Below are 27,030 nucleotides of genomic sequence, written 5' to 3'. Positions count from 1 at the left end.
AACTGAGAAGTGTGAAATCTTATTAATATTCAAGTTCCAATCCATACCTTAATCTGAGAGGTGCAATCAGGACATTTCATGCAGAAATAAGCAAAAGATTCAATTCCTAAAACAATCTTTTCTCATATTGTCATCTGTCTAATAAGGGTTTAGACAGATACTGCTCAGAATCCACCTGTCCTTCTCTCCTCTTAGCAGGGCAGACCTTGTAGTAAGTCATGTGCATGCTGACTCATAAAGTCTTTGTTATTGATCAGCGTTGGTGAGGCACTTCTTGTACTAATAGACTGGCTTATTTGCAGGATCTGGCCGTGTCACCTTTAACAACCAGCGCAGCTATCTGAAAGCAGTGAGTGCTGCGTTTGTGGAGATCAAAACAACCAAGTTTACAAAAAAGGTACTGAGCATCCAAGTTGTAAACTTTGTAAGGTGGGGATAGCAAATCTTGTAGCATGGCAAGTCAAGAGTCAAGAGTAGAGATGCTGGATGGAATAAAAGATGCATGGAGACACAGTGTACTAAAGCTAGCAGGTTTTTCATTCTCCAAGTACCAAGGCTGGCAAGGAGTCAGCAGAAAGAATACAAATGCTGAATTGTAGATTTTAGGGATTGAACATATTACTAAGGGATAATCTGGGATCCAGTCTGCTGAAAGGCCCACTTGAAATGTGTTGAGTTACTGCTTGAGCAAAGCAATGAGGACAGGATGCACCAAGCAGCAGCTTATTTTCCTTACAGTTAATGAAACAAATCTGGCAAACCCCAAACTAGGTTTAAGTGGTGTTAAAACCCCCTGCTGTCCAATAATGGAGTAACTACATGGAGAAAATCTTGAAACACTTTAACATCTGTAACTAATCTCCACTTGTTAATGAAGACTTTGCTGTCTGATCATTATTGTGGAAACTTTGTAGAATGGCATCCCACTTTTTGATGCAAGGGGGGAAGCTTTAGTGTGAACCATAAAATAAAGGCTTAATGTAAAGCTGGGGGTAAACCCTCCTCCAAATCTAGGGGTAGGGGGGAATGAAAAATCCCACCTATGTTTATGATATGGCCTTTCCTGTGTTGCAGCGTTACTTTTCAAATGGCCATTGGATTATTCCAAAAATTAAAGTTCAGCACCCAGCCCTCAAAAGTTTTTCAAGCCATAATTTCTTGATAAAGTTTTGGGTGTCTGGGTTATAACAACACTACCAAAACTAGTTTTCAACCTTGATGGTTGATTTCATAGAACACACCCTAAGCCTGTATTGAACCACATGAGGGCTTCGTTGACCAGCTCAGTGAGAATTCGAAGCCCCGTGTTTTCTGAGCGTGGGTGTCCTGATTACCAGGAAACACACTGAGACAATGACTTGGTCTCTAATATTTATTAGTAGTACTTAACAAGAATCCTAACAAACTGAGGAAGCGTGGGAAAACCCAGCCATATAACCCCCAAAGGTTAAGGCGGTCCCGATCTGTGTCTCTTTGAATGTCTGAACAGTTCCTCAGTGCTACGCATGCGCTTGACAGTCTGGGTGGGAGCCCCCTGCTCGCCATCCTTACTCATGACAGTGGGGTAGGCAACCAAGGATACCACCGTAAATATTTCAGGGTTCATGGAAGCTTTATGTATCATGCCGTGTTGATACCAGAACGTTGCAGAAGAAACAGAATAGTCTTTAAGGAGGCTGTATGTCGTTTGTCAGTAGGTGTTTCATAAGTGAAATATTAAATCCCTCCCTCCCATCCCCACAATCAAAATACATTGCTATTTTTTTCCTTTTAATGCCAAAAAAGAAACAGAGACGTGAAAGAAAAAAATACCATGTTGTGTACAAAACAAAGTTCGTTTGGCTGAATTTTAAAATCATGAAGCCTGGACTACATGCAATCATATTCTTCTGTGAATGTTTCATGGGGAGACCTGTGGGGGCCGGTTATGTTTTTAACCCTTCTGGGAATCTGGCCAACCATCTCCCAAAGCAGCAGTGAAGCATCTGTTATTCTGCTGAATTAACCAACTGCTTGTGTCCCCTTTTCTCACAATGCTTGTGTAAGATAGCTTGAATTTCCTTTCCTTCCCGCAGGTTCAGATTGATCCGTATCTAGAAGATGCCATGTGTCAGGTCTGCAGATCTCAGCCCGGTCCTTTCTTCTGTAGAGATCAGGTATTTGGTCTCAAAATCCAGGGAGGGATGCAGCTTTTTATTTTCTGTTTTGTTTTTTAATACTACTGCATATATTACTGGCAGAACTCTTTTGGGCTTCCTTGCATCTCTCCTTTAAAATATCCTTGTAGTTAAATGTCCTGCAACTTTGGTAAATGGATCCATCGCACAGGTGGGAAGACCAGAATAATTCATACATACATAAATTGTAAATAAACCTTATAATTCACATTTCTGAAGCTGCTGGGAATTGTCAAGAAGTTGGGCAGTGTTAGAAATGTGAATTAGGAAGGCAAAGGGGCAGCAGAACATTCTTAATGCATACACACACACACACACACACGTACAGGCGTACACGTGAAAAGAATATTATAACTTTGTAACTCCTGGCCGATATTTGAGCCTGAATATGCAGGGATTCCCTGAGGCCTGAAAAATATTTCAAGGGTTCCTCCAGGGTCAAAAGGTTGAGAAAGGTTGGTTTAGAAGAACTTGCAGCATAGTCTTTTGCTTTGTTTTTAGTCCTGGCAGAAAACAAGATCTGGATTTCTTGGGATAACAGCAGCCTTGATAAAAGGGGAAGAAGAAGAGTGTCCATTGTTATTACAGAGGGAAATTGTATTTTCAATTTGGCTTGCACTCTTGTATCCCTGGATGGGGAGATTCCTTGCATCCGTTTATACAACATCAGGGCCCATTCCTATATGGAACCTCATAGCCCTGTCCTTACTACAGATCAACACTAATGTTAATCCTATAGATTCCACATCAGTTGTGTACCAGAAAGACTGCAGCTTAGGGCAGAGCATCTGTTCTGCACAAAGGTGATCTCAGATTCGATTCTGACATCTCCAGGTAGGCCTGAGAAAGAATCCTGCCTAAAACCTTGGCGAGCTGCAGCTGGTCAGTGCTAACCCAGTTGCCAGACTTGGTACAAGGTGGCTTCTGACCTTCTTGCGATTCTCTTGGTTGTGCCTAGGTGTGCTTCAAATACTTCTGTCGCTCTTGCTGGCACTGGAAGCATTCCATGGAGATCTTACACCACCACCGTCCACTGATGCGCAACCAGAAGAACCGAGATGCCAGCTAGAGCAGCGGCTGAGAGCTGCTCCTGTTTGCCGGGCAAAGCTCTTCTGTTACTTGCCACAGGGAAGAGAAGCCCACCGATCCTAGTTGGTGCCACACCCGGGCTGGGGGAGATGCCCGTCTGAAGGACTAACGGGGAATCTTGCCTTCACGTTTGCACTCGCTGGTCTTTCTTTGTTTCTGCACTAATGCACAGTGAAATTTTTTTGTCAGGGGTTTGGGGGTTTTTGTGAGGGGAGGGCCCCTCAAACAATTCTGCAGTTCCCAGACTTTGGTTCCTTGCTTGCTGACAAGAAGCCTCAAGGGACCATCGGTTGAGAAGGTGTTGAATGCAGATGCCTTCGCCTCAATTTCTTATTTATCAAGGGCCCTTTTTTTACATTTCTTGCAATACTGATGGTAGAATGCATAATAATGCAGGTCTCATTGGCTCCACTTTGTTTGCAGTTGCCATACAGTGCCTTTCCATTCGTTTAACCTTCCCCCCCCCCACCTTCCCCATCTGAACGGAATAAACTGAATGTTCAGCTGGTGTTTTTTACTGTAACAACAAGGAGACTTTGTTCTTCACTTAAAACCAAAATCATATTTCATATTTTACGCTCCAGGATTTTTACCAGTTCCTTTTTACACTCTTGAAATGGTTTTTAAGTCGTTTGAGACTAGATTTTTTTCTTTCCTGGCAGCTTTTAACATCATTGCAACTTGTGTCTGGGAGCTGTTAGTTTAAAAAAAAAAAAAAAGTTTCCCAGTTGTGAATAGCAGTATTTACAACCCGAGAAGGATAGGATATTTTGGATTTTGAAACTGGACCGGATAAATGGATCTTTGATCTGCTGTATATAGTTCGTTGCACTTTAAGTTGCACTTCAGGGGGCTTGACAAAGGTTTTTAATCACAAAGTCACAAGACTTCAATTTTCTTTTTATATCTAAGCTGATTCAAGGGCTGCGCTTGGTTGGGCCAGCAAAGGTTTTACTAGGAGCCCTTTTCTGTTTTAGAGGGGCAAGAAGCCCCCTCAGGAGCAGGGAGTGCAGCCCACAGATTGTGCTGGGAGTTGAAGTTTTGATTTTGTTTTATTTTTTTTCCCCTCTCTTGGAAGCTGTGTGCCAAAGAACGAGTGTTATAAGTTCTCCCTTTTTCCTGCTGAGCTCATGTTGCATATTCCAGCTGCTCTTTGTGGGTTTTTTGTGAAGCAGTATGTGAAGTCTCTACCTCATTGTAGCATATGCAGGCAAGACTGCATTCTCCTACAGATGCGTGGAGTAAGCTGTGATGTAGTTCTTGGCACATAATAAACACGTTGCAGCAGATCTCTGGCTGGTGGTGTTTTTTCAGGGCAGCTTGGAAGTGCATTAAAGAGGCTGGGGAATCTCAAGGTTGCCATCTGTATATCTAGGCTGAGAGGGAGGAATGGGGAATTGGCAGTGTTTTTAAGGGGTGAAGATCCACCACTGGGATGGAACGTAAGGGTGACTTTGGAAGATGAGGTGGGGGAGAGATGTCACCCAGGGAACGATCAGGTAAAAGAGGAAGGGAGCCCCCAGCAGACTAGGCCAGAGAAAGAAACTTAGGAAGGGCCGGCCCTGATCACTCAGGCAGTAAAGGGCAGGTGGGGATGTACTTTCAGACTTGCAGGATTGATGTCAGCCCTCCCAGGTAAACCAGACAGGAAACACGACAAGATGAGCTAATTCTACTTTATTGTAAGGCTACATTGACAGAATCTTGTGAGTCTGAGCTACAGATAATCTATTGGTACATGTCTTTGTAAAATACACAGAAAAATTACCACTCAAGCATCTGGACAATAAAATCTTTTTTCTCCCATTATAATAGATAGATGCATTAATCATGTATTAAAGTCAAGATGATTGATGTTTCTTCAGTTAGATGACATCTATAATACCCATGCATAAATGTGTCACTTAACCTATAATTCTTCCAGCCCAGTTGAGTTAGTATTTCAGTGGTCCTCAAAAGGAAAGTTTTCACTTGTTCCACCCCCCCTTACTCAATTTCATGGGGCAAGAAGTTAGAAAGCATCATAATGATATCCCCAAAGGTTTTGTACCTTTCTGAAATGCTCCAGCATTATCCCATATCTTGGGTTGTTGGCAAGAGTGGCTGGTAACACTCAATAAATGCCTTAAAAAAACACATTATCACCTGGATGGAAGAAGACAAATGTTTAAATTCGAATGAATTTCTGATTACCGAGACACCTAGATTTAGTTAAGTGCATCATATTTCTAACCACACGATCCATTTTAACGTTTCTGAAGATCAATATTAGACTTTGGGGGGGGATGAGGAAGAATGAGGTTTAATGCTTTTTCTAGAATTTAATCTAAGAGCTTAAGGGCTATATCCATAATACTACGAAAATCATAAAAAGTTGGCAGCCTTACTAAGCAATCTACTGAACAGAACTAAGCTTCAGATAAGCTAAGCAACAGCTTGGGTGCCAAATTTCCAAGGGCATCTCAGAAATGCATATGGCCTGGAGAGAGAAAAACTCCCACTTGTGGGGAATTACACAAAAACATTTAGCAAATCACCTATATGTACGTAAGAATTTTCTTTCCATCTCCACGGTGACAAGATAGTCTTAGAGAAGAAAAACTAATGAGATTATTGAAAGTGAGAATACAGTATCCGGGCCAGTCTCATTTAGTGTGAGGTTTCCACAAGACCAACTGTTAGGTTATTAAAGAAGATGCTGATGCTAGGGAGAGTGGAGGGCAAAAGGAAGAGGGGCCGACCAAGGGCAAGATGGATGGATGATATTCTAGAGGTGATGGACTCATCCCTGGGGGAGCTGGAGATGCTGACGACCAACAGGAAGCTCTGGCGTGGACTGGTCCGTGAAGTCACGAAGAATCGGAAGCGACTGAACGAATAAACAACAAAAACACTAGTGTTTTTCATTATGCCTGGTTCAGTTCTCCAACCCATTTTTTGGATATTTCTTCCTCAGCACTGGAGTTCTCCCCCAATTATTTCTAACGTGTTCCTTCTGTGACTGTCATTTCTTTGAACAACAGCATGATATAGGTAAGAGTGGTTTTAAAGCTTTAAAAATATTTCGGCTGCATTTTCCCATTGACCTCAGGAAAGAAAAAGACTTTGCAGGCAGGAAATGGGACTTAATATTCTGTGCATCGATGAAGAGCTCATTCTTAAACTGGCGTTTAAATTGGCATTTCTGTAAAGCTGCAAAAATTATGCAGCTCCTGTCTGAAATGGATTTCCCTCAGCCAAGACTTGACAGTGCAACTTGTGCTCAGGCTGAGAAAACACAACTACAACTGCATTGGCCTTGCCTGTGTATCGACACAATAAACACTGCCCTGCTTTCGACGCTTGAGCTTAACAAAAGGCCAAGTAGATGTATTGATCGAAGTGCATCAAGAGAACAGCAATTTTGTTTGAGAAAAAGATATATACTGATGCCATAGAAATAAAGATATTCCCATGTGGGCCCTTTCAAACTATTATTACAAGTGAAGTCTGTTGAGGTTTTCCTACTAACAGATTAAGACTGCTATTGTATCAAATCATTTTGGCCAGGTGAAGGGGTTGTATTAGATTGTCTCCTCACGTGCTTCATGCAAATAGCCTGGGGGAGGGGAGGACCTGCCCGGACTTGTTTTCTTCACTTCCTCTTTTTCTCTCTGCTGGAAATGTAGCTCAGCAAGGCTTGCTCCAAAAAGGGAGCTAGGTCCTTTAAATGTTTTGCTTTTGTTTTTGTTTTCTGTAAATAAATTATTTTTATAGAAATGCTTGGTGTGTGACTTTTTTGACCTCTCCTGGGCTAAAGCCTTTCCCAGCATTCTGCAACAGGTTATGGGCCCAGTAAACAACGCAGTAAAACCCAGAGAGAAAAGAGAGATCAACTCCACACCTCATGCACAATTTAAAGGCAGGTAGCAAAGACCTGTGAAGATTTTCTTTGGAGCCACCTGGAGATTTTCCAGTAACTGCCGGTCTGCAGGACAAAGAAGCTAGCTGAGGTGACTTGCAAAAGAAGGAAGAAGCCATGGCTACCTCCCAGCCCTCAGCAATGCCTCTGGAGCGCCTATCAGAGACCAACTATTTGAATTGGGCCCTGAAGATGGAAATGTATCTTCGCAGAGAGGATCTTTGGCTGCAAATTGGTGAGCAAACCCCCCAAAATCCCAGTGCTGAATGGCTGAGACAGGATGAGCGGGCTAGAGCCACCATTATCCTGGGAGTTGAGGACAATCAGCTAGTCCACGTGCGAGGCATGCAGTCTGCAAAGCAACTTTGGGACGCTTTGAGAGACTTATATGTAAAGGCAACAGCAGGGAGTAAAGTTACTCTGACGAAAAAGCTGTACAGTGCCTACCTTGCAGAAGGAGATAGCCTTCCTGAGCACCTGCATTATATTCAGCAGCTGTTTGTTGAGTTGCAGGAGAGAGGAATGGAATTTACACCTCTCACAAAATCCTATATCCTCCTGTCCTCACTAAATGCAACGTGGGACACGCTGATTTGTACCCTGGAGGCTATGCCTGAAGCAGACCTCACCCCATCGTATGTTACACAGCGCTTACTCGCTGAATGGGAGAAGAGAGAGGAAAGATTCCCCCCCATCTCTTCTGGAAAGCTGCAAGACCAGAAAATGAGGGAAAAGAAGGGAAAGGAACCTGAGGCCACAGCACTAGCCAGCCAGAGATGCTTCACTTGTGGTTCAGCTGGACATTTGCAAAGAGACTGTGCCATGAGACCCAAGAGTAGAAAGACAGAGCAGAAGAACACAAGGGCAACACAGAAGAAGGCTCTTCAGACAACCCAAATTGCACAGGTTGCTGAGATGGGTAATTCTGATGTATGGGTGTTAGATTCTGGGGCCAGTTGTCATTTATGTAATTGTAAAAGCTCTTTTGTGTCACTGTCTAAAACTGAAAGACAAAGTGTATCTTTGGCTGATGGGTCTGTGACCAAAATTATGGGACAAGGTGACTTGTATTTATCCTGCTTAGGAGAAACTGTAAAAGGTGTGTTGTATGTGCCAAATTTACAATCAAACCTTTTATCTGTGGCACAATTGGCTGCAACAGGGTATATCATAACATTTAAGAAAAATGGTTGTGAGATACGTAAAAATGGGAAATTGTGTGCTACTGGTATGTTAAAAGACTCCTTGTACATTGTGCAAAATGCAAGGAAGCCAAGCTGCAAGGCTGCAGTTGGCAACACACCATATCATGACCAATGTGTACACCTGATGCATAGGAGATTTGGTCATGCTAATATCAAGTATATAGCACAAATGCCACAGCTGTGTGCTGACCTAAAGATAAAACCCTGTGATAAATACTTAGATTGTGTAGTTTGCAAAGAATGCAAAACACTAAAAGCTCCTGTGAGTAAGCACAGTGACAGAGTTACAACTAGACCTTTGGAAATTGTACACTCTGACATTATTGGTCCTTTTGCTCCAAGTCTTGGACAAGCAAGGTATGCAATGACCATCATTGATGATTTCTCAAGATACACATTTATCTACATCTTAAAACATAAAGATGAGGCATTTGAGAAATTTAAAAGTTTTGTGACATGGGCAAATGGAAAATTCCCTAGGCCTGTATCTGCACTCCAATGTGATAGAGGAGGAGAATACCTTTCTCACAAATTCAGAAGGTTCCTAGTGGAAAAAGGGATAGAACAAATTCTTTCTAACCCGTACACCCCTCAGCAAAATGGTGTTGCTGAAAGAAAGGGCAGAACCTTGCAAAATGCGATGGAATGCATGTTAAAAGATTCACGATTATGTTTTAAGTTCTGGGGAGAAGCTTTATCGACTGCTTGTTATGTTCAGAACAGGTTGTATAACTCTATGATTCAGGACACTCCATTCCATTTGTTTTATGGTGTGAAACCAAAGGTAAGCCATCTTAGAGTGTTTGGTAGCACTGCATGGGTTCACATTCCAAAACAGCAGAGAAGGAAAGGAGGCCCCACAACAAAGAAAGCCATCTTTGTTGGCTATGAACAAAGCCAGAGGAGCTACAGGTTCATAATGGGAGAGAAATTAATAATTAGCAAAAGCGCTTCTTTTGCTGAACAAAACTGGGGGAGATTAAATTCTAGCTCTCCAGTTGAACTGACCACCACAAGAGAACAGCAAGGACTTGCTGATGGTGATCTTTTGCCTGATGAGGACATTAAACCAGAAAAGCAAACTGAAGATCTGTCTGATGAGACAGATGCTTCTCAGGAAAGTGATAGGAGTCAAAATTTAAGCCCTGTATTACCTCGCAGATCTCAGAGGAGTAATAAAGGTGTTCCTCCATCACGTTTTCAGGCTGAAACAGTAAAGGCTTTTCACATATTCACAGAACCTGAGTCTTTAGAACAAGTGAATGCTTTACCACCTGAGATTGCACAAAATTGGCATTCTGCCATGCAACAGGAATTAGCATCCTTGAAAGAAAATAAAACATGGAAACTGGTAAATCTACCTCCCAATGAACGCTGTCTGGGTTGTAGGTGGGTTTTCAAACTGAAAAGGGATGCTGATGGCAAAATCCAAAAATATAAAGCAAGGTTGGTTGCAAAAGGGTTCACTCAAAGGAAAGATTTAGACTTTGACAAGACTTTTGCACCAGTTACTAAAGGTGAATCAATTAGATTACTGTTAAAAGTTGCTGCACTCAAGGGAATGTCAGTTAACCACTATGACATTCAAACTGCATTTCTCTATGGTGATTTAGACCACAGATTATACATGCAGCAACCCCCTGGCTATGAAAAAGGGGAGAATCTAGTCTGTGAACTGCAGAAGTCAATCTATGGGTTAAAACAAGCTGCTAGATCCTGGAACCAAAAATTAGATGAAAAACTGCAGAATTTTGGTTTTGAAAAAGGAAAAGCAGATCCCTGTGTATATATGAAGAAGGACAAACAAGGCTGTATGTATCTGTGCATTTATGTTGATGATTTGCTGCTATTCACATCAACAGAAAAACAAAGGCTTGATTTAGAAGCCTGCATGAAAAGCCATTTCATATTAAAAAGCCTTGGAGTTGTGACCAATTACCTAGGTTTGGAAAAACACAGGAAGAAGAATGGTAGCTTTCTGTTAAACCAAAGGGGAGATAATGGTAATGTGAATGGAAAGACATATAAAGTCAGAGAAGATTGGTTTGCATCTTAATCTGTAGTGTAAAAAGGGGAGTGTTGAGGTTTTCCTACTAACAGATTAAGACTGCTATTGTATCAAATCATTTTGGCCAGGTGAAGGGGTTGTATTAGATTGTCTCCTCTCACGTGCTTCATGCAAATAGCCTGGGGGAGGGGAGGACCTGCCCGGACTTGTTTTCTTCACTTCCTCTTTTTCTCTCTGCTGGAAATGTAGCTCAGCAAGGCTTGCTCCAAAAAGGGAGCTAGGTCCTTTAAATGTTTTGCTTTTGTTTTTGTTTTCTGTAAATAAATTATTTTTATAGAAATGCTTGGTGTGTGACTTTTTTGACCTCTCCTGGGCTAAAGCCTTTCCCAGCATTCTGCAACAAAGTCTAAACAACCAGATCATTTTCATGCATGTGGTATGCTGCTCAATTTAGATACAAGGCCAAATTGTATTCAATTCACCCGAGATCTAAAAAAATTGAAGATTGTACTTAGTTCATTCAAGTCTGAAAGATGCATAAAATACTCTTGAAACTATAAAATAATCGGTGAACCAATTATTCGTTTACTTATAATTTTGATTTCTACGGCCACACTCTTTTGGGCAACTTACAAGAATGAATCCCCTTGTTTTCTTCTTCCCTTGTGAATCCACAAGGGAAGAAGAAAACAACACACTACCCTTCTTGGATACCCCCATCAGTAGAGGAAATGATGGAAAATTAGAAACACAAGTCTATCAGAAAACAACCCACACTAACCAAGTGCTCCTTTACCAGAGTAACAACCCAACCTCCCACAAGAGGAGCTGGGTAAGGACATTATTCAGACAAGCACAAACATGCTGCACCCACCCAGAACATGAGAAAAAGGAAACAGACTACCTATACAGCATCTTCCAACAAAATGGATACCCACGCAACTTTATCAAAAAGTGCCTCACCACTCAACCCACCACAGCACAACCAACACAAGCTATGAAAAGGATAACTCTGCCATACACCAGAAACTACCAACAGACTATTGCAACCACACATCCTCGTAGCACGCAAACCAACTAAAGCCCTCCAGAACATCTTAAGCAAACCAAAAGACCTGGTGGCCCAAGAAGTAGCCCACAATTAGCTAGATTTGCCCAACCCACTACGTAAAATCCAAACAAATGGTTCACCATTACGTGAGCCCAGCCTATGCACAGAAAGCAATATGCAAGCAGCGTGCAAATAAAATGTGTGTGAGTGCTTGAGATCAGAGAAATGTGGCATGATAAGCTCTTTATCCAGACCCCTCGAAATATTTTCTGCACTGAATTTCTTCCATCAGGGATTTGGGACGAACACGGTTGGGGGTATGCCCACAGTGGCAATGTTCGTTGGAAGATAATAAGGTGTGGTAAGGCCCTTTTATTTCACTTGTTCCTGGATTTCTCTTTCCTTTGCAGGCAGAACTCTCTGCCCCTTTCCTGAACGCTACAAGCCCGTCCGTGCTGCCTTTCTATCTAAAAGTCAACAAAAATACAGATAGAGTTTGTCAGAAGGACGGAGGCTGGGCCTGTATTAGAGGCCCTCCAGGCCCCTAGGGGTCGCCGTGAGAGACGCAATTCCGCTTCGCTTGCTCGCTCTTCTAGACCGAGCTTTATAGTTCCTTTCCCAAGATCCTTTGCTCCCTTTGCGATCGGTAGCTGCCAACATGGTGAGAGAGGGGGCGAAGCAATCCGGAGTCATCCGTCCCGGACGCGGCGCTGGGAGGGAAGTGCGGGGCGGTCGCGGTACCGGCCGGGAGAGGTGTCGCTAGGCCCGTCGGTGGAATCGATCCTAACGCCCTGTTCCGGGGGATGAGGGTGTCCCATGTTTTTCCCACCGCAGAAATGGCTGCGGGGTAACAGCTAGGCGGGGCGGGCTCTGGCGGCTTACAAGGGCTTGCAGACGGAGCGGGCCGCGAGGTCAGGGACTGTGAAGACGAAAGGGCCAGGGGTCCTCTGCCCGTCTGTTTGGGGGAGGGAAGAGGCGTCGTTTTGGGCCCGCCTGCCTTCACCCACCCCCCAGCTTCTTGAAAAGCTGCCTGGCAGGCAGAGATCCAACAGGTGAAGATTCTCTCCCCTCAGATTGATGTGTATTCATGGGGAGGGTAGTAATCTGAGACTATCTTTGCCGGGGGAAATTCACCCGCAGGGAGAAGGGGTAACGTTGTGATCCTCTGATCGTTTTGGACTTAGATGCCTGTCTTTTCTAGCCTGCCTGGCCAATGTGTGATAGTGTTAGTGTGTGAGAGTGCCAGGTGGCCTAACTCTGTTTACAGACTTAACCTTTTGACCCCGGAGGAGCCCTTAAAATGTTTTTTCCTGCCTTGGAGAACTGCTGCACATTCAGGCTCAAATCTAGGCCAGAATTTACAAAATTATTACGTTCGTTTCATGGGTAGCCCTGTATATATGCATGAACAGTGTTCTTAAAATAAAGAATGAAACTTGCCTCTTTAATGTGAAGTTGCCCGAATTTTAAATAAGTTTTTAAATAAATTGTGATCTCCCAGGGAACCCCTAGTGACCTCTCATGGAACCCTTGGGTGCCATGGAACCCTGGTCAAGAAACCCTGGTTTATATTGTTTGGGGGAGATAAAAGCAGCAGAATCCTTAACTGCCTCTTTCTCACTTTCCTTACCATACACATTGGGTTCTAGTGTTGCATTCAGTCAAGTTTTTTAAACCGCAGAATGTAACTGCTCACATATTGCAGTAAGCCAAAGGCAATCAGGTCACATCATGATTTAGTGTAATGTGTGAACTGTCATCAGGTACAGGTGGGGATCCAAGCCATGATCCCTTAGAAAAAGAATTGTTTAAGTTATTCTTAGTTAAAGAATTGTTAGTCCAGCCTTGCCATCAGTGGAAGCAGAATTTCTAAGGCTTTTCAATCCCAAGTACTTTTCAAGGTGAGGTGCAGCCTGGAGGGCACCAGTTTGCTTATCCCTGGTTTCAAATTTCTCAGATGCTTGCAAAATTGGAAATGCCTAGTTCCACGACATTGGGATTTATTCTTTTCTTTTGATCTTTGTAGGGGCGTGTTCGCACAAAGACTGTGAAAAAAGCTGCACGGGTTATAATTGAAAAATACTATACTCGCCTTGGAAATGATTTCCATACAAACAAGCGAGTATGCGAGGAGATTGCCATCATCCCTAGCAAAAAACTGCGGAACAAGATCGCTGGGTAGGAAATATTGCTAACATGATTTCGTGCAAAGTTTTCAGCTGGTCGTTCTAAACCTTGATTGTGCTCTTTAGCAGAACCTGCATCGAAAGTGATTTTGGTCTTATTTGTGGCCTGGTCATTGATAGTGCAGGAAAAGAATTCTTGACAGCATTTCCCGTGTTTGGAGGATTTGTTTACTTTCCTACCAAACCCTGAGCTTTTCAGACACTATTAAAAACCGGGTGGTTAGAACAGAGGCGACAGCTTTGTTCTGGTTTGGCATTTTTCTGTACTTGAAACTTTAAGGCTAAGCTTTCTTGGGTCAGTTCTGAGCTGACTGAAATTTTTACTTGTTTTTAGGGGGAGAAAAATCACAGTGAAATATCTCAGACCCCCTGTTCTTCTCCACAGGTATGTCACCCATCTGATGAAACGCATTCAAAGAGGGCCAGTCAGAGGTATCTCTATCAAACTGCAAGAAGAGGAAAGAGAAAGAAGGGATAACTACGTCCCGGAGGTAAGTTTTGTAACCTCGGGTGTGTTTCACAGAGCCTTCATGTATAATTTTAAACAAAAGCATATTTAGCTCCAGTAAATCTTGCGTGGCAAGAATCCTCTCTGAAATTTGTAGTCATTTTAGCAAAGCTTTGTTTCTGGATTATCTGTAATCTTACGTAATAGAACTTATTCTGGTCAGTAAATTGGGATTTAAATTATTACTGTAAATTAATAAAATCTAGTGTGGATTTAGGAGCAGCATGTTGAACTTGGGATCAGTCTTGGCTCAGAATCACTCAGCTGGCTTGAACTAGTCATACATTTCTTGCCATCTGTAATGTGAAAGCGTGACTGTAAAGTATCAGTGGAATGATACACAAACAGAATAAATTTTAGGAACTTGTTTGCATACTATCCATTTCTTTTGTGTAAAGCTGAAGGAAAACCAGAAGTACTAGGACAAATCTAGGACAAATTTGGATTAGAAATTTGTTGTAAGGAGTAGCCTGTGTGAATGGGACATCGCATTAGCTCAGGGAATGGTGCAGAAGTTGGTTTGTCCTGGAAATCTGTTTCCAATAGGAAAGATGAACTGAGCCTGCATTCGAAAGTGATAAAGGCCTTTGGCCTGTGGCCTTGTCATTGATAGTGCAGGCAGAGGATGCCTGAAAATATTCCCCGTGTTTGTGGAGTTTCTTGCCATCTCCTTCAAACCCTGAGCTTTTCAGACACTATTTTCATTTAGCACAATAGCATGTGATACTTCATACTTGATCTTGGAAGTCTTAATCACAATAGTTTTGATGTTTTTTTCCTCATTAACATAAGGGCACTCTTGCTGTACCATATTCTGTTGTGTTCCAAAAAAAAATGCAATTGCCTTTCGGAAACGTGGCTTACCTCTTGACGGAAATATATGTCAAAATATTGCGTATACAGTCTTGATTTTTTTTCTGTTCGGATGATTTACAAAGTGACAGCCTTGCTCTGACAGAACTATTTAAAGCTGTCGTTGTTTGGTCCTATAGAAAATAGCCAAGGCAAGTGATGGTTACTCTGGTTTTGTTAAGATTAAAATGAACACAATGAACAAAAACGACAGGAAAAAAACAAGTCTGTATTTGGCAGTCCATGCATAATTTTAGAATAGGGGCCATTTTCTGGTGCTTGAAGATGTTTTTGATAGTTTATCTGTCTACCTGAGTACAGGGCTGCCCTGGTACAATTCCATTTTGAGCAGTTTCCATGGGAGGTATTTTGCATGTCTTCTGGGGTCTCAAATTTCAGTCAATGGCAGAAGGGCTTTCATTGTTCTGTTAAGCTCCTAAATTTGGGCCCCCCGAGTTATTAAAAATGATTTGCAGTTACTACATACGTAAACATTTTGTTCTTAAAGCTTTTCAGGTTAGAATAGCTGAAAATAAAGGATACCCAAAATGAACATATAATCTTATTGAGGGCCTGTTTGTGTTTGATGCCTAAGAGCTTCACTCTTTGATAGCAGGTTTTTATGGAGAAGAGAGGGTCATACCGTTTATTCTGGTGTATGTGTGTCAGCCTTCCTCAACATGTTTTAGGATTAAAAGCCTCATTGTTCCCATCCACTAGGACTATTGGTGGTATTAGTTGAGGTTTCTAGAAATGGTCTGCAAAATATCTGGAGGACAATGGGTTAGGGAAGGCTGCTGTCAGTTAACCTGGTACAGTCATACCTGCATACAGTTTTGGTTGATACTTTAATTCCTTTCGTTCCTCATATTTCTTGAAACTTCTTGCTGATAATCTCAGGCTGCCTGGAAGAAGAGGGTTACGATAAGGAATTTCTGTTTTAACCAAGTCAGCCTTTGCCTCTTTTTTCCTCAGGTCTCTGCCCTGGATCAGGAGATAATTGAAGTGGATCCTGATACCAAGGAAATGTTGAAGTTGCTGGTGAGTGGGGCATGTGGCATTGATGCCAACTTAATTTGCTTTTCTATAGCCAAGTGGCTGTTTCTTGAAATTGGCTGTTGGTGTGAGGGCCTGAAGGTTAAGTGAAAGTAAAATAGCCATGAGCGCCAGTGTGGTGGGGTGGTTAAAGGCGCTGGGCTATAAGCTGGGAGATGGTGAGTTCTAGTCCTGCCTTAAGCATGAAGCCAGCTGGGTACCTTTAGGCCAGTCCCTTTCTTGCAACCTTAGGAAGAAGGAAATGGCAAACCACTTCTGAAAATGTGGCCAAGAAAACTGCATGGGCTTGTCCAGGCAGTCATCATGAATCAAGACGTGACTTGAAGGCAAAAGTCACACCACTTGGCAGTAGTGCTGAAAGTTTTCTTGGGCAGTATTGTTTTGTAGTGTGGTGTTTAACAGCCAGCAAGGTGCAGGGGGTAAGCCAATGCAACTGCTTGGGGAATCACTAGAATGCTTGGTGTATAGTGTCAGATTATGATTGCTAAATGTATCCATTCATTTTTGCACACCAAAGAAACTGAGCATCAAAGATCACCCAAATGGTTTCAAGTAATTTAGCCTGAATGAGCAGCTCTCCTTTTCAGCTCTTGCACAGGGATCTGCTTAGTGTATCTTGGCTCTCTTCTGTTTCCAGGACTTTGGCAGCCTGTCCAACCTGCAGGTCACACAGCCCACCGTAGGGATGAACTTCAAAACTCCACGAGGTGCCATCTAAAGCCATTTCCATATTGTCCCTTTTACAATAAATATATAGAAACAACGCCTTGACTTGTATTATTTCAAATACCTATGTCTTCTAGGTAAATGCTGTGTACATGGACTCTCCATGTATGGTAGAATAAGAATTAATTCGGTTGCATTTTCCTGTATCCTGCTAAGCAATGTTTGTGTTAACTTTGATTTGTTGACCAATCAGTATTGGTTAGATATAAATAATACAGTAGGCCACAACCAAGCAAATCCTATTCATGGGGCTTGCACAGCTTGTGATTTCCCCCAAGACTCTCAGCTGCTTTTTACATTTACTTCAGGTTGGTTCCCCTCATCCTCTACTCAAGGCTTTGATTTTTTTCCCCTACCCAAATGCAGTTGTTGTTTCACATGGAAAGCTTTACCAAATGCTTTGCTAAATAAAGGTCCACAGTGTCTGCTGCATTCGCATGGTCACAATTTATTTTTGATAAACCCCTAAAAAGATTCTAAAATTATAAAATCAATTTGTTTTCAATAAACACTCTTGCCAAGCAAGGCGTTTTTTGTTAAATGCAATCAAACTGACTGCTTAATGATTTGTTACAGAATTTTGCCCAGTGTCAACATCAAACTGACTGGATTCTTTTTTCACCTCTTTCTGAAGATAGGAGCAACCCCTAGCTGCAATTCCTTTGCTTATCTTCTGGCACTCTGCCTGCCCTCCATGATTTTTCAAAAGATCATGAAGAAGACTGTGCTGTGTACCCCGCCTCTCAAAAATATACACACGTATCTCATCATTCACCCAGACAGGCTATCAAACATCTACCTATCTTAAGTAGGATCTTATCAGAGGTTAATGCACATTTCTCAATTTGTATATAAAATATGTGGTTTCTTTTTTGGGTGGTCCTATGCTAGGAGAGCATTTTCTGACTTGGCTTCCTCCAGATGTGCAGAGTTCACCTTCCAGAATTCCCTTGCAGTGGCCTTGTGTTCTGGGAGCTGGCCATTAAGGCAAGCTGCATTAGCATAATACAGTCAGAAGAGTATGTGACCAGTCATGATTCCCCCCCAAGCCATTTACTCTCATCCCGTAGAGGAGGGCTGTGAAATGGGGATAATAGTTGAAATCTCTGGTGACAGAGTTAGTAATTTCAAAATATATTTGAGGAACGATGGACAGTATTAAGATTTTATTTGTTACTTGCCATATAACAATTTAGCACTAAAGTTATGTAATGCTTCCACCCAGTCTCAACATTTACAAGTATTTGTCTTTGGAATGGTTGTCAGAATTAAAGCAGGGGAGACACAAAGCCAGGTACTAGGCATCTGGACAAAGAAGATCCAAAGGAAATAAGTTTCCCATCTTCGTTCCAGCACATTAATATGCTCCACTTGGTTCACTACAAATTAATCTTGTTCCACATTCCAACCACTGGGATGGTGTCTCCTGAGTGAATTCTTCGGTGGGATTTGCTTTCGGACTTATCCCAGACTAAGGATTCACACAGCTGCTCCCCTGTGGGTTCTTTGATGGGCATTGAGGTGTGTGCTTCTGCTGAAGCTCTTGCCGCACTGCAAACAGGTGTATGGTTTCTCTCCCGTGTGAGTTCTTTGATGGGAAGTGAGGCTCGAACTCACCCGGAAGCTCTTTCCACACATCATGCACTGGTACGGCTTTTCCCCCGTGTGAATCCTTTGATGGGTGTTAAGGTCCGAGCTCCGTCGGAAACTCATCTCGCATTCCAGGCACTTGTATGGTTTCTCTCCCGTGTGAATTCTTTCGTGGTATGTGAGGCTTGTGCTCAAACAGAAGCTAATCCCACATTCTAGACATTTATAGGGTTTCTCCCCTGTGTGAGTTCTTTGATGGTAAGTGAGGTTTGTGCTCACACAGAAGCTTTTGCCACACTCTAAGCACTTATAGGGTTTCTCCCCTGTGTGAATTCTCTGATGGGAAGTGAGGCTTGTGCTCACACGGAAACTCTTCCCACACTCCAGACATTTATAGGGCTTCTCCCCTGTGTGGATCCTCTGATGGGAAATGAGGCTTGTGCTCAAGCTGAAGCCAATCCCGCATTCCAGGCATTTGTAAGGTTTCTCCCCGCGATGAGTCCTTTGATGGTAAGCCATGCTTGTGCTGGAACTGTAGCTCTTTCCACACTCGGAGCATTTGTAGGGTTTCTCCCCCGTGTGGCTCCTCTGGTGACTGGTGAGGCTGGTCACTGCACTGAAGCTTTTGCTGCACTGGGAGCATTTATAGGGTTTCTCTTCCGTGTGAATTCTCCGGTGAGCGCTGAGGTGCGTATTTAAGCTGAAACTCCTTCCACACTTCTCACATTTAAACGGCTGCTCCTTGATGAAGCTCGTGCAGTGAGCCATAAGGTTTGAGTCGGAATGGAAACTCTTCTGACGTTCAAGGAAGGTATTCTTTTTGTTCCCTTTATTGTTTTTTTCTGGATTGGCAAGCTCACGGTGGCCCCTGGTCAGAGAGGCAGATGCTTTATTCCTCCCCTGATTTAATTTAGTTTTCCTTCTCGGGGGCTCCCTTTTTTTATCTCCCTTTTTTTCTGAATCCAAAACACACGGTTCTTCTTTATTCTCCATCTCTGACCTGTTACCTTCTGTAATGAAAACAGGAAATTAACACTATTAAAAGCAGACCTTCCAATTACTGATCAACTACAGCTAAGGATTACAGTAATAGGTGAACTGAAAAGGTGAAGCATGGGAGCTCTTACCCAGTGTTGTGACAAACTATTGACTGGCCCGGAGAGCTCAACTGGCAGCCCTCGGTATTTTCTCAGCTTTGACCCTGGGGATACTTAAGATAATCTTTCCTTCTCAGCCTGGCCCAACTCGCAAGATTGTTAAGTGACTCCACGGAAAAATTGCATGCATATTCTGAACTCCTTGGGGTAAAAACAGGATATAACTGCTTAAAGGGGAAAAAAACAGGCATTTTGTCCTTCACTTGGCAGAGTTTATCTCTATACCAGTTTGAATTCCTCTTTCAATGACAGCTGGACCTCCTCTGTGCATTGTGGCTTTTAATTCCCTTAGTTCCACACCAACTAGTTTATATCTGCATTACTATTTATATAGTAGGGCTTAGGATACACCCTTATTCAAGGAAAGTCTGGACAGCTATTAGATTTATGAAGAACCACAAGATCTGAAGGAGCAAGAGGACCATTCATGTGAACCTCTCCTACAGGCCAAATTTTCTTTCTGCCTTCATGACTGGCAGTTATAGGAATATTTACTGCATGAGCCACTTCTTCCTAGTCTCTTTTCCTGTTTGTAGACTTTGGAGCAGGGGGAGATGATGCTCTCGAACAGCAATCACCAAACGTTTAACAAGCTCAAATGAACATGGGTAAATCCCAGCTTACTGCTAATACTGAAGCAGACTTGGCAGCAAATAAAATCCCTTATTCTATTATTCTAACCTCGGCATCTCTCACAGAAAAGGAAGAATCTGCAGTGATCAGTTTGCTCACTAGTATATTCTTAATACAGTTCTCCCATATAGTCTAGATCAGTGTTTCTCAACCTTGGCGGCTTGAAGATGTGTGGACTTCAACTCCCAGAATTAGCTGGCTGGGAAATTCTGGGAGTTGAAGTCCACACATCTTCAAGCCGCCAAGGTTGAGAAACACTGGTCTAGATTGTTAGGCTAATTACAGGTTAAGGGCAAGTTAATTATTTTGGGGCCATTCAACAGCTATAGCGAGTCCCAATTACTTTCCTAATCCAATTTGTAAAGGCCGACACTTAAAAACTCAAAGTCAGACGGGCAGTGTGGCACCAAAGGTCACTCTGATGGTGGCAACGTTACAACATGGTGACCACTTACCTTTGAAATAAAAATGAAGATAAAATAATGGAAATCTCAAATGGCAGAAAAATTTTACAGTATCTGTTCTCATCTTTTACTCTTTTAATAACAAAAATTATGAAACAGGAACTCTTCACTGTGGCATCATTTCTGGGCAATTCACTCCTCTCCTCTCTCTCATTCTGTTCTCTTACAGGTGATAGGTGTGTTATTCTAACAGATTTAGGATTCCATGGGCTTATAGGAGAGAGATTACTGTAGTCTATGGAAGCAAGAAATCAGGATTCTGGTAGCACCTTTTCCAACTAACCAATTTTATTAAAAGGCAGAAACTCTGTTAGTTGGAAAAGGCGCTACTAGAATCCTGATTTCTAGAATTCCATGATAGTTCTTAGTGTTTCCTGATGGTTTAATGATCTTATGCTCATTGATAAATCACTGTATTCATTATATTGTGCTTTTAATAATTGGGGTTGATATTCAACTACTGTAACCAAGGCCTATAGGATTACAAACAAATGTTTTAATTAACAAAACTCTATAATCTTTGGGTACACCAGGAGAAAGAATTGTAAAGTCATGAAGCAGAGATTGTGCAAAACATTCTGATTCTTAAACCAAAAAAACAGAAAATTTGGAGGCTTACTGAAAGGGTCCACAATCCCACAATTCTCTTCCATGCCTAGAGGGTTAAGAACTCTGCTCAAGATTCAGCAAAAGCCACTTCTCTGTGAAGTGCACGACCTCCTCAAAACGCAAGTGATTCTAAAAAAGAAAAAGGAAACTGCTCACTGGCTAGTATAAAAATTATGCATCAGTAATATCCAAAATCATCCCAAAGAAAGAGAAAACCAAGAAGGCAAAATGGCTGTCTGCTGAGACACTAGAAGTAGCCCAAGAAAGAAGGAAAGCAAAAGGCAACAGTGATAGGAGGAGATATGCCCAATTAAATGCAAAAATCCAGAGGTTAGCCAGAAGAGATAAGGAATTATTTTTAAACAAGCAATGCGCGAAAGTGGAAGAAGAAAATGGAATAGGAAGGACAAGAGACCTCTTCCAGAAAATTAGAAACATCGGAGGTAAATTCCAGGCCAAAATGGATATGATCAAAAACAAAGATGACAAGGACCTAACAGAAGAAGAAGAGATCAAGAAAAGGTGGCAAGAATATACAGAAGACCTGTATAGGAAGGATAACAATATCGGGGATAGCTTTGACGGTGTGGTCAGTGAGCTAGAGCCAGACATCCTGAAGAGTGAGGTTGAGTGGGCCTTAAGAAGCATTGCTAATAACAAGGCAGCAGGAGACGACAGCATCCCAGTTGAACTGTTCAAAATCTTGCAAGATGATGCGGTCAAGGTAATGCATGCTATATGCCAGCAAATTTGGAAAACACAAGAATGGCCATCAGAGTGGAAAAAATCAACTTATATCTCCATACCAAAAAAGGGGAACACTAAAGAATGTTCAAACTATCAAACAGTGGCACTCATTTCACATGCCAGTAAGGTAATGCTCAAGATCCTGCAAGGTAGACTTCAGCAATTCATGGAGCGAGAATTGCCAGATGTACAAGCTGGGTTTAGAAAAGGCGGAGGAACTAGGGACCAAATTGCCAATATCCGCTGGATAATGGAAAAAGCCAGGGAGTTTCAGAAAAACATCTATTTCTGTTTTACTGACTATTCTAAAGCCTTTGACTGTGTGGACCATAACAAATTGTGGCAAGTTCTTAGTGGTATGGGGATACCAAGTCATCTTGTCTGCCTCCTGAAGAATCTGTATAACGACCAAGTAGCAACGGTAAAAACAGACCACGGAACAACGGACTGGTTTAAGATTGGGAAAGGAGTACGGCAGGGCTGTATACTCTCACCCTACCTATTCAACTTGTACTCAGAACACATCATGCGACATGCTGGGCTTGAGGAATCCAAGGCTGGAGTTAAAATCTCTGGAAGAAACATTAACCATCTCAGATATGCAGATGATACCACTTTGATGGCTGAAAGCGAAGAGGAACTGAGGAGCCTTATGATGAAGGTGAAAGAAGAAAGTGCAAAAGCTGGCCTGCAGCTAAATCTCAAAAAAACCAAGATTATGGCAACCAGCTTGATTGATAACTGGCAAATAGAGGGAGAAAATGTAGAAGCAGTGAAAGACTTTGTATTCTAGGTGCGAAGATTACTGCAGATGCTGACTGCAGTCAGGAAATCAGAAGACGCTTAATCCTTGGGAGAAGAGCAATGACCAATCTCGATAAAATAGTTAAGAGCAGAGACATCACACTGACAACAAAGGTCCGCATAGTTAAAGCAATGGTGTTCCCTGTAGTAACATATGGCTGCGAGAGCTAGACCATAAGGAAGGCTGAGAGAAGGAAGATCGATGCTTTTGAACTGTGGTGTTGGAGGAAAATTCTGCAAGTGCCTTGGACTGCAAGAAGATCAAACCAGTCCATCCTCCAGGAAATCAAGCCAGACTGCTCACTTGAGGGAATATTAAAGGCAAAACTGAAATACTTTGGCCACATAATGAGAAGACAGGACACCCTGGAGAAGATGCTGGTGCCAGGGAGAGTGGAGGGCAAAAGGAAGAGGGGCTGACCAAGGGCAAGGTGGATGGATGATATTCTAGAGGTGACGGACTGGTCCCTGGGGGAGCTGGGGGTGTTGATGACCGACAGGAGGCTCTGGCGTGGGCTGGTCCATGAAGTCACAAAGAGTCAGAAGTGACTAAACGAATAAACAACAACAATATCCAAAACACTGCTTCCGGAGAAACAGCAGGTCTCCTGCAGGATTTAAACCTTCATGAACAGCATCCACCATTTTCACAGTGGGCAGTTTTTACATCTGAAGGCAAGAGCAGATATCTGGTCAGGTCATCCAGGCTGACTCCTCCTCATTCTGCTGCTTGAATCACCCACCTTTCTTGATTTGGTAGGCAAAAACTGCTTTGCCTCTGTCATGAAGTGCTGGCATTTTCTTCCTCTAGAAATTTCCCTATAAAAGAAGCATCGTTCTTTTATAGTATTACAGTATCAAGCCAGTATTTTCTGAAGCAAGTTCAGCTAACCCCAGTTAGCAACCACGTCTCTCAGAAACACGAGTGAACGCCATACTAGAATGCATTTGGGACCAGGAAAGATTCTTTCATCGCAAAGCCACAGAATAACATCACTGTGGTTGAGGGACAGAAGATGGAGAAGCCACGCACTGGTCCCTCTTGGCCATCATCCATTCTTCTTTCCTTCCCTTAAATTACTTAGTTGAAATTAAGACAGACATGCAATTTTTCAAAAAATTAAGTTGATTTGATTTTTGCCTTCAGAAAGCTACATTCTTTTCCTTACCTGCTTGCTTCTGTAGATTTTGTCTATTTGTGCACGACACATCTTTTAATATGTTCATACAACACTTAAATACCTCCCGAAGCCTTATGTGTAAGAATACATTAGAAAATACATTTTAATGTTATGGGGAAGTTTGTGGAGGGGGGACAAAATCTCAGGAGTGCACAAGCAGTGTTCAACACTAATTTTACCACAAAACAGTAATTTTAGCTGATGAACCCAGAGTGGTTGTCTTCATATAAACAAATCAGAGCGCTGTCCTGACTTTGGTGAAGGAAGGCTGAAAACTTAGGGGACTCCCTGGATTTGCAGAAGGGAAATTCCCACAGACCACCTTCTTTGAAGCCAGTCAAATCAGCGCCTTTCCCATTCATTCCATCTCAGTCAGAAAATATTCAAGAAACTAAAAATTTCCTTATCTGGGGGGAAAAAATCTAATTGGAGCACTGGCCTCCACTCAGCCAGTTTGTTTGTTGATCAGATAGCAACTCCAGGACCAGAGTGCCTGTTAGTTTGCTTATTATATTGTGTATCTTTTTGTAAATGGAGATTTGCTCAAATCCTTTTCTCATTATTTTTCAGGATCCTATTAATTTGCATGTTCTTTTGCAAATTGCTCCTGGGGAAGGGTGGCAAAGAAATGGGGTCCCACCAGGCAGGTTTCTCTGGCCACCTTTCAAGGGCTCGTGCTCTGCCCCCTCCCCTCCGACGCTTTCCCCCGACACCTACAATGACCGTACTTTCTTGGGGAAAAAAAAAATAACGGACAAACCCAAAATAGGGGCCAATCTGAAGGAGGTTCATCAGGAGATAGGTAGATAGAAATTTAATTGTTCATGTTTATAACTTAGCTTTACCGAGGAAAATTCAAGAGCAACACCAAGAAAATAAATAAATAAATAAACCCAAAGGACAGCTTTCTGAAACAAAGGACTGTCCTTTATCGTGCAGGATGTATGGTCGCTGTACCCAAACCCAGTGGGGAAGGGTGGGCGGGCTGCCCGGCTGGCACCGTCTTGGTCCCCTGTCCAGTGCCTTGCAGTGCTGCTGATGCGGCTCCCCATAGCCCTGAGCCCATCCTCACCCTCTCTCCACTCCCCCTCTCCCCACTCCCAGAACCATGCGCCTGGGCACCTGCCCCCTCCCGCTCCTGCTGGCCCCCACGACCCCCCCCCCCGGCTCTCCCCTGCAGCCCCAGGCCGCCCTTTCGCCCAGAGGCATTGGCGGCGCTCACCCGAGGCAGGAGGGGACCCGCAGCGGCGAGCTCTCCTTCTCTTCTGCGGGGGGGGGGGAAGGAGCAGGAGGACCCGCCCCTTCCTTTTCCTCCACCTCCAAGTCGCTTCCTCTCTAGGAATCGGGGCGCCACTCATTTTAACCCCTAGGCTGCGAAGTGGGGCGGTCTCAAGGCCCCTTGCCCTGCAGGGGCACTGCGCGGCTCCTTTTTTCCTCCCCTGCCTTTGTCGAAATGGGGTGGGGTGCCTGCCTGGCTGGCTTTTTCCAAGAGCTGCTTCTCAGCCCCCGTTTTGCCCTCTTGCTCTCTCCACAGGGTGGTGCCCCAGGGATGGGGTGGGGGGGTCGCTGGAAACCTTTCCTTGGTGCTCCCTGAGCTTGGTTGTTGGCTTGCAGACATTTCGTTACCCAATTAGGTAACACCATCAGTGCGAGGGAGGGTGGGGTTTGCTCCCTGTCTATTTGGTGTTGGTGGGGGTCTGGTTTTCTCCTTGGTGGTTCCTTGATCAGGGTATTGTTTTCTGCTTCATTGTCTGGTGCTAATCCCTGCTTATCTGGGTGTTGCCTGCTGAAGAGGATGTGCTCTGGTCTGTTTCCTTCTTAGCTTTTTTATTCTCTCTCTTGAATAGTGTGTAAATGTGGTTTATTTCTATGCTTAATTGACGACTGATTTGTCTGAAGGCTAAGCTTCTGGGAATTCCCTCGCAGTTTTGGATTTAGCTTGGTCTAGGATGCTCACAGTTTCCCAGTTGAAACTATGGTTGAGTCTGTCCATGTGTTGTGAGATTAAGGAGTTTTCATGGTGTCTTCTGACTGCTAGTTGGTGTTCATGGATGCAGTTCTCCTGGTCCTACAATTCAACCCTGAGCTACATATATTATCTTCAACTGGAACCTTTTCTCTCTCAACCCTTTTTGTCCAACTCCAGCAACCTGGCCCACTTATGAAGCTGTGGATTTCCCCACTCCAAAACTCTGAACGTGACCTGCTCCATCTTTTCCCCAGTGTCATGGTTGCATTCTCCCTTTTCCAGACTCCCCCCTCTGCCCATCTGCTAAGCCCTACCACCCTCCCACTGCCGAATGTCTTCTCCTGCTAAGTCCTTTCAGGAGAAACTCAACCTTGTTGATTTGCTAAGAGCACATGTGTACGGTATGTGTGTTCCCATGCATTGCAGCTTGGAGTGATGGGTGAAGCCAGGCAATTGGGACACTCCAAAATATTCTTGCATTTACATTGCCTATACAAACTGAACTAAGAACTTTGTCCTAATTAAAGTGGTGTCTATAATAAAAGCTTATTGGACCAAACCACAATTATTTATCAAAAATCAAGAGGCTTAAATTTGTTAATCCGCATTTCCCTCTTTACACTAAGTAATTTTAAGACAAACCTACTGAAAACTGAATCTGGCCCATTTTGTTTCCTGAGGTGGAAGAGCAGATGGTCCCCCATCACCAACATACCCATTCATTATGCACAAAAACTCAAAATTTTCATGTTCTAAAGTATAAGACAGACATAACTTTGGGAAGTGCAGGTTTCTCCAACATGGCAACGTGACACACATTATTTTACAGAGGTAAAGTTTTCATTCTAAAGTTCAACCCAGAAAAATAAGGAAAAAATGGAGACTGAGATACTCAGAATAACAGGTTTATTTCTGCAACTGTAGTTAATTGTAGACCCAACCCACAATCTCTCACTTGGGAGAAAATCTCACTGACATCCACAAGGCTTACTTCTGAAAACACAGGAATAGGATGCCACTGTGACAGAAGTACCACCATTTGATTTCGGAGAAAATATTAGTGACTCAAAGTACATATAACCTCAAAGGAAACTGTGCTTGGTCAGGCTGAATACAA

General features: G+C 42.9%; 3 protein-coding genes and 2 non-coding genes across 8 annotated transcripts in view; 4 read left to right on the top strand and 1 right to left on the bottom strand.

Annotated features, from left to right (window-relative positions):
• CPEB1 (cytoplasmic polyadenylation element binding protein 1) overlaps positions 1-4,555 on the top strand; it is a 35,757-nt gene extending 31,202 nt beyond the window's left edge. For both annotated transcript variants that reach the window (XM_063314163.1, XM_063314165.1), the window contains 3 exons: positions 303-397; positions 2,076-2,156; positions 3,136-4,555. In XM_063314163.1, coding sequence (XP_063170233.1) covers positions 303-397; positions 2,076-2,156; positions 3,136-3,246 — 287 coding nt within the window. In that variant the 3' untranslated portion in view covers positions 3,247-4,555. The remainder of the gene's footprint in view (positions 1-302; positions 398-2,075; positions 2,157-3,135) is intronic.
• Positions 4,556-12,022: 7,467 nt separating this feature from the next.
• Positions 12,023-16,796, top strand: RPS17 (ribosomal protein S17). Its single transcript, XM_063314091.1, has 5 exons — positions 12,023-12,092; positions 13,458-13,609; positions 14,003-14,108; positions 15,953-16,018; positions 16,671-16,796. The coding sequence occupies exons 1-5, from the start codon at positions 12,090-12,092 to the stop codon at positions 16,749-16,751; spliced, it is 408 nt and encodes a 135-aa protein (XP_063170161.1). The 5' UTR covers positions 12,023-12,089; the 3' UTR covers positions 16,752-16,796.
• Positions 13,688-13,819, top strand: LOC134505047 (small nucleolar RNA SNORA71). The gene has a single exon (XR_010068702.1). It is a non-coding gene; the product is annotated as a small nucleolar RNA SNORA71 (small nucleolar RNA).
• On the top strand, positions 14,686-14,820 carry LOC134505045 (small nucleolar RNA SNORA71). Its single transcript, XR_010068701.1, has one exon. It is a non-coding gene; the product is annotated as a small nucleolar RNA SNORA71 (small nucleolar RNA).
• A 1,043-nt stretch (positions 16,797-17,839) lies between the features above and the next one.
• Positions 17,840-25,245, bottom strand: LOC134504776 (zinc finger protein 501-like). Of its 3 annotated transcripts, none has more exons than XM_063314160.1 (3): positions 25,167-25,245; positions 21,223-21,341; positions 17,840-19,359 (listed from the first exon to the last, which is right to left on the bottom strand). In XM_063314160.1, the coding sequence occupies exons 2-3, from the start codon at positions 21,254-21,256 to the stop codon at positions 18,239-18,241; spliced, it is 1,155 nt and encodes a 384-aa protein (XP_063170230.1). In that variant the 5' UTR covers positions 21,257-21,341; positions 25,167-25,245; the 3' UTR covers positions 17,840-18,238. The 3 variants fall into 3 exon arrangements, with proteins under 3 accessions (XP_063170230.1, XP_063170229.1, XP_063170231.1); XM_063314161.1 differs by lacking the exon at positions 25,167-25,245 and adding an exon at positions 19,477-19,647 and having other exon boundaries at positions 17,844-19,359; positions 21,223-21,415; XM_063314159.1 differs by lacking the exon at positions 25,167-25,245 and having other exon boundaries at positions 21,223-21,420.
• Positions 25,246-27,030: the final 1,785 nt, after the last annotated feature.

This window comes from Candoia aspera, chromosome 13 (genome assembly GCF_035149785.1).
Source record: "Candoia aspera isolate rCanAsp1 chromosome 13, rCanAsp1.hap2, whole genome shotgun sequence".
Taxonomy (NCBI): domain Eukaryota; kingdom Metazoa; phylum Chordata; class Lepidosauria; order Squamata; family Boidae; genus Candoia; species Candoia aspera.
The sequence above is the reverse complement of the archived record's forward strand: the minus strand, read 5'-3'. Positions and strand labels throughout refer to the sequence as shown.

Coding starts and splice junctions, on each gene's coding strand:
- RPS17 (XM_063314091.1), top strand. Junction 13,610..14,002: donor CTGCGGAACAAGATCGCTGG/GTAGGAAATATT, acceptor TCTTCTCCACAG/GTATGTCACCCATCTGATGA. Junction 16,019..16,670: donor AGGAAATGTTGAAGTTGCTG/GTGAGTGGGGCA, acceptor TTCTGTTTCCAG/GACTTTGGCAGCCTGTCCAA.
- LOC134504776 (XM_063314160.1), bottom strand. CDS start 21,256: ATGGAAGAGAATTGTGGGATTGTGGACCCTTTCA. Junction 19,360..21,222: donor TGGGATTGTGGACCCTTTCA/GTAAGCCTCCAA, acceptor TTTTCATTACAG/AAGGTAACAGGTCAGAGATG.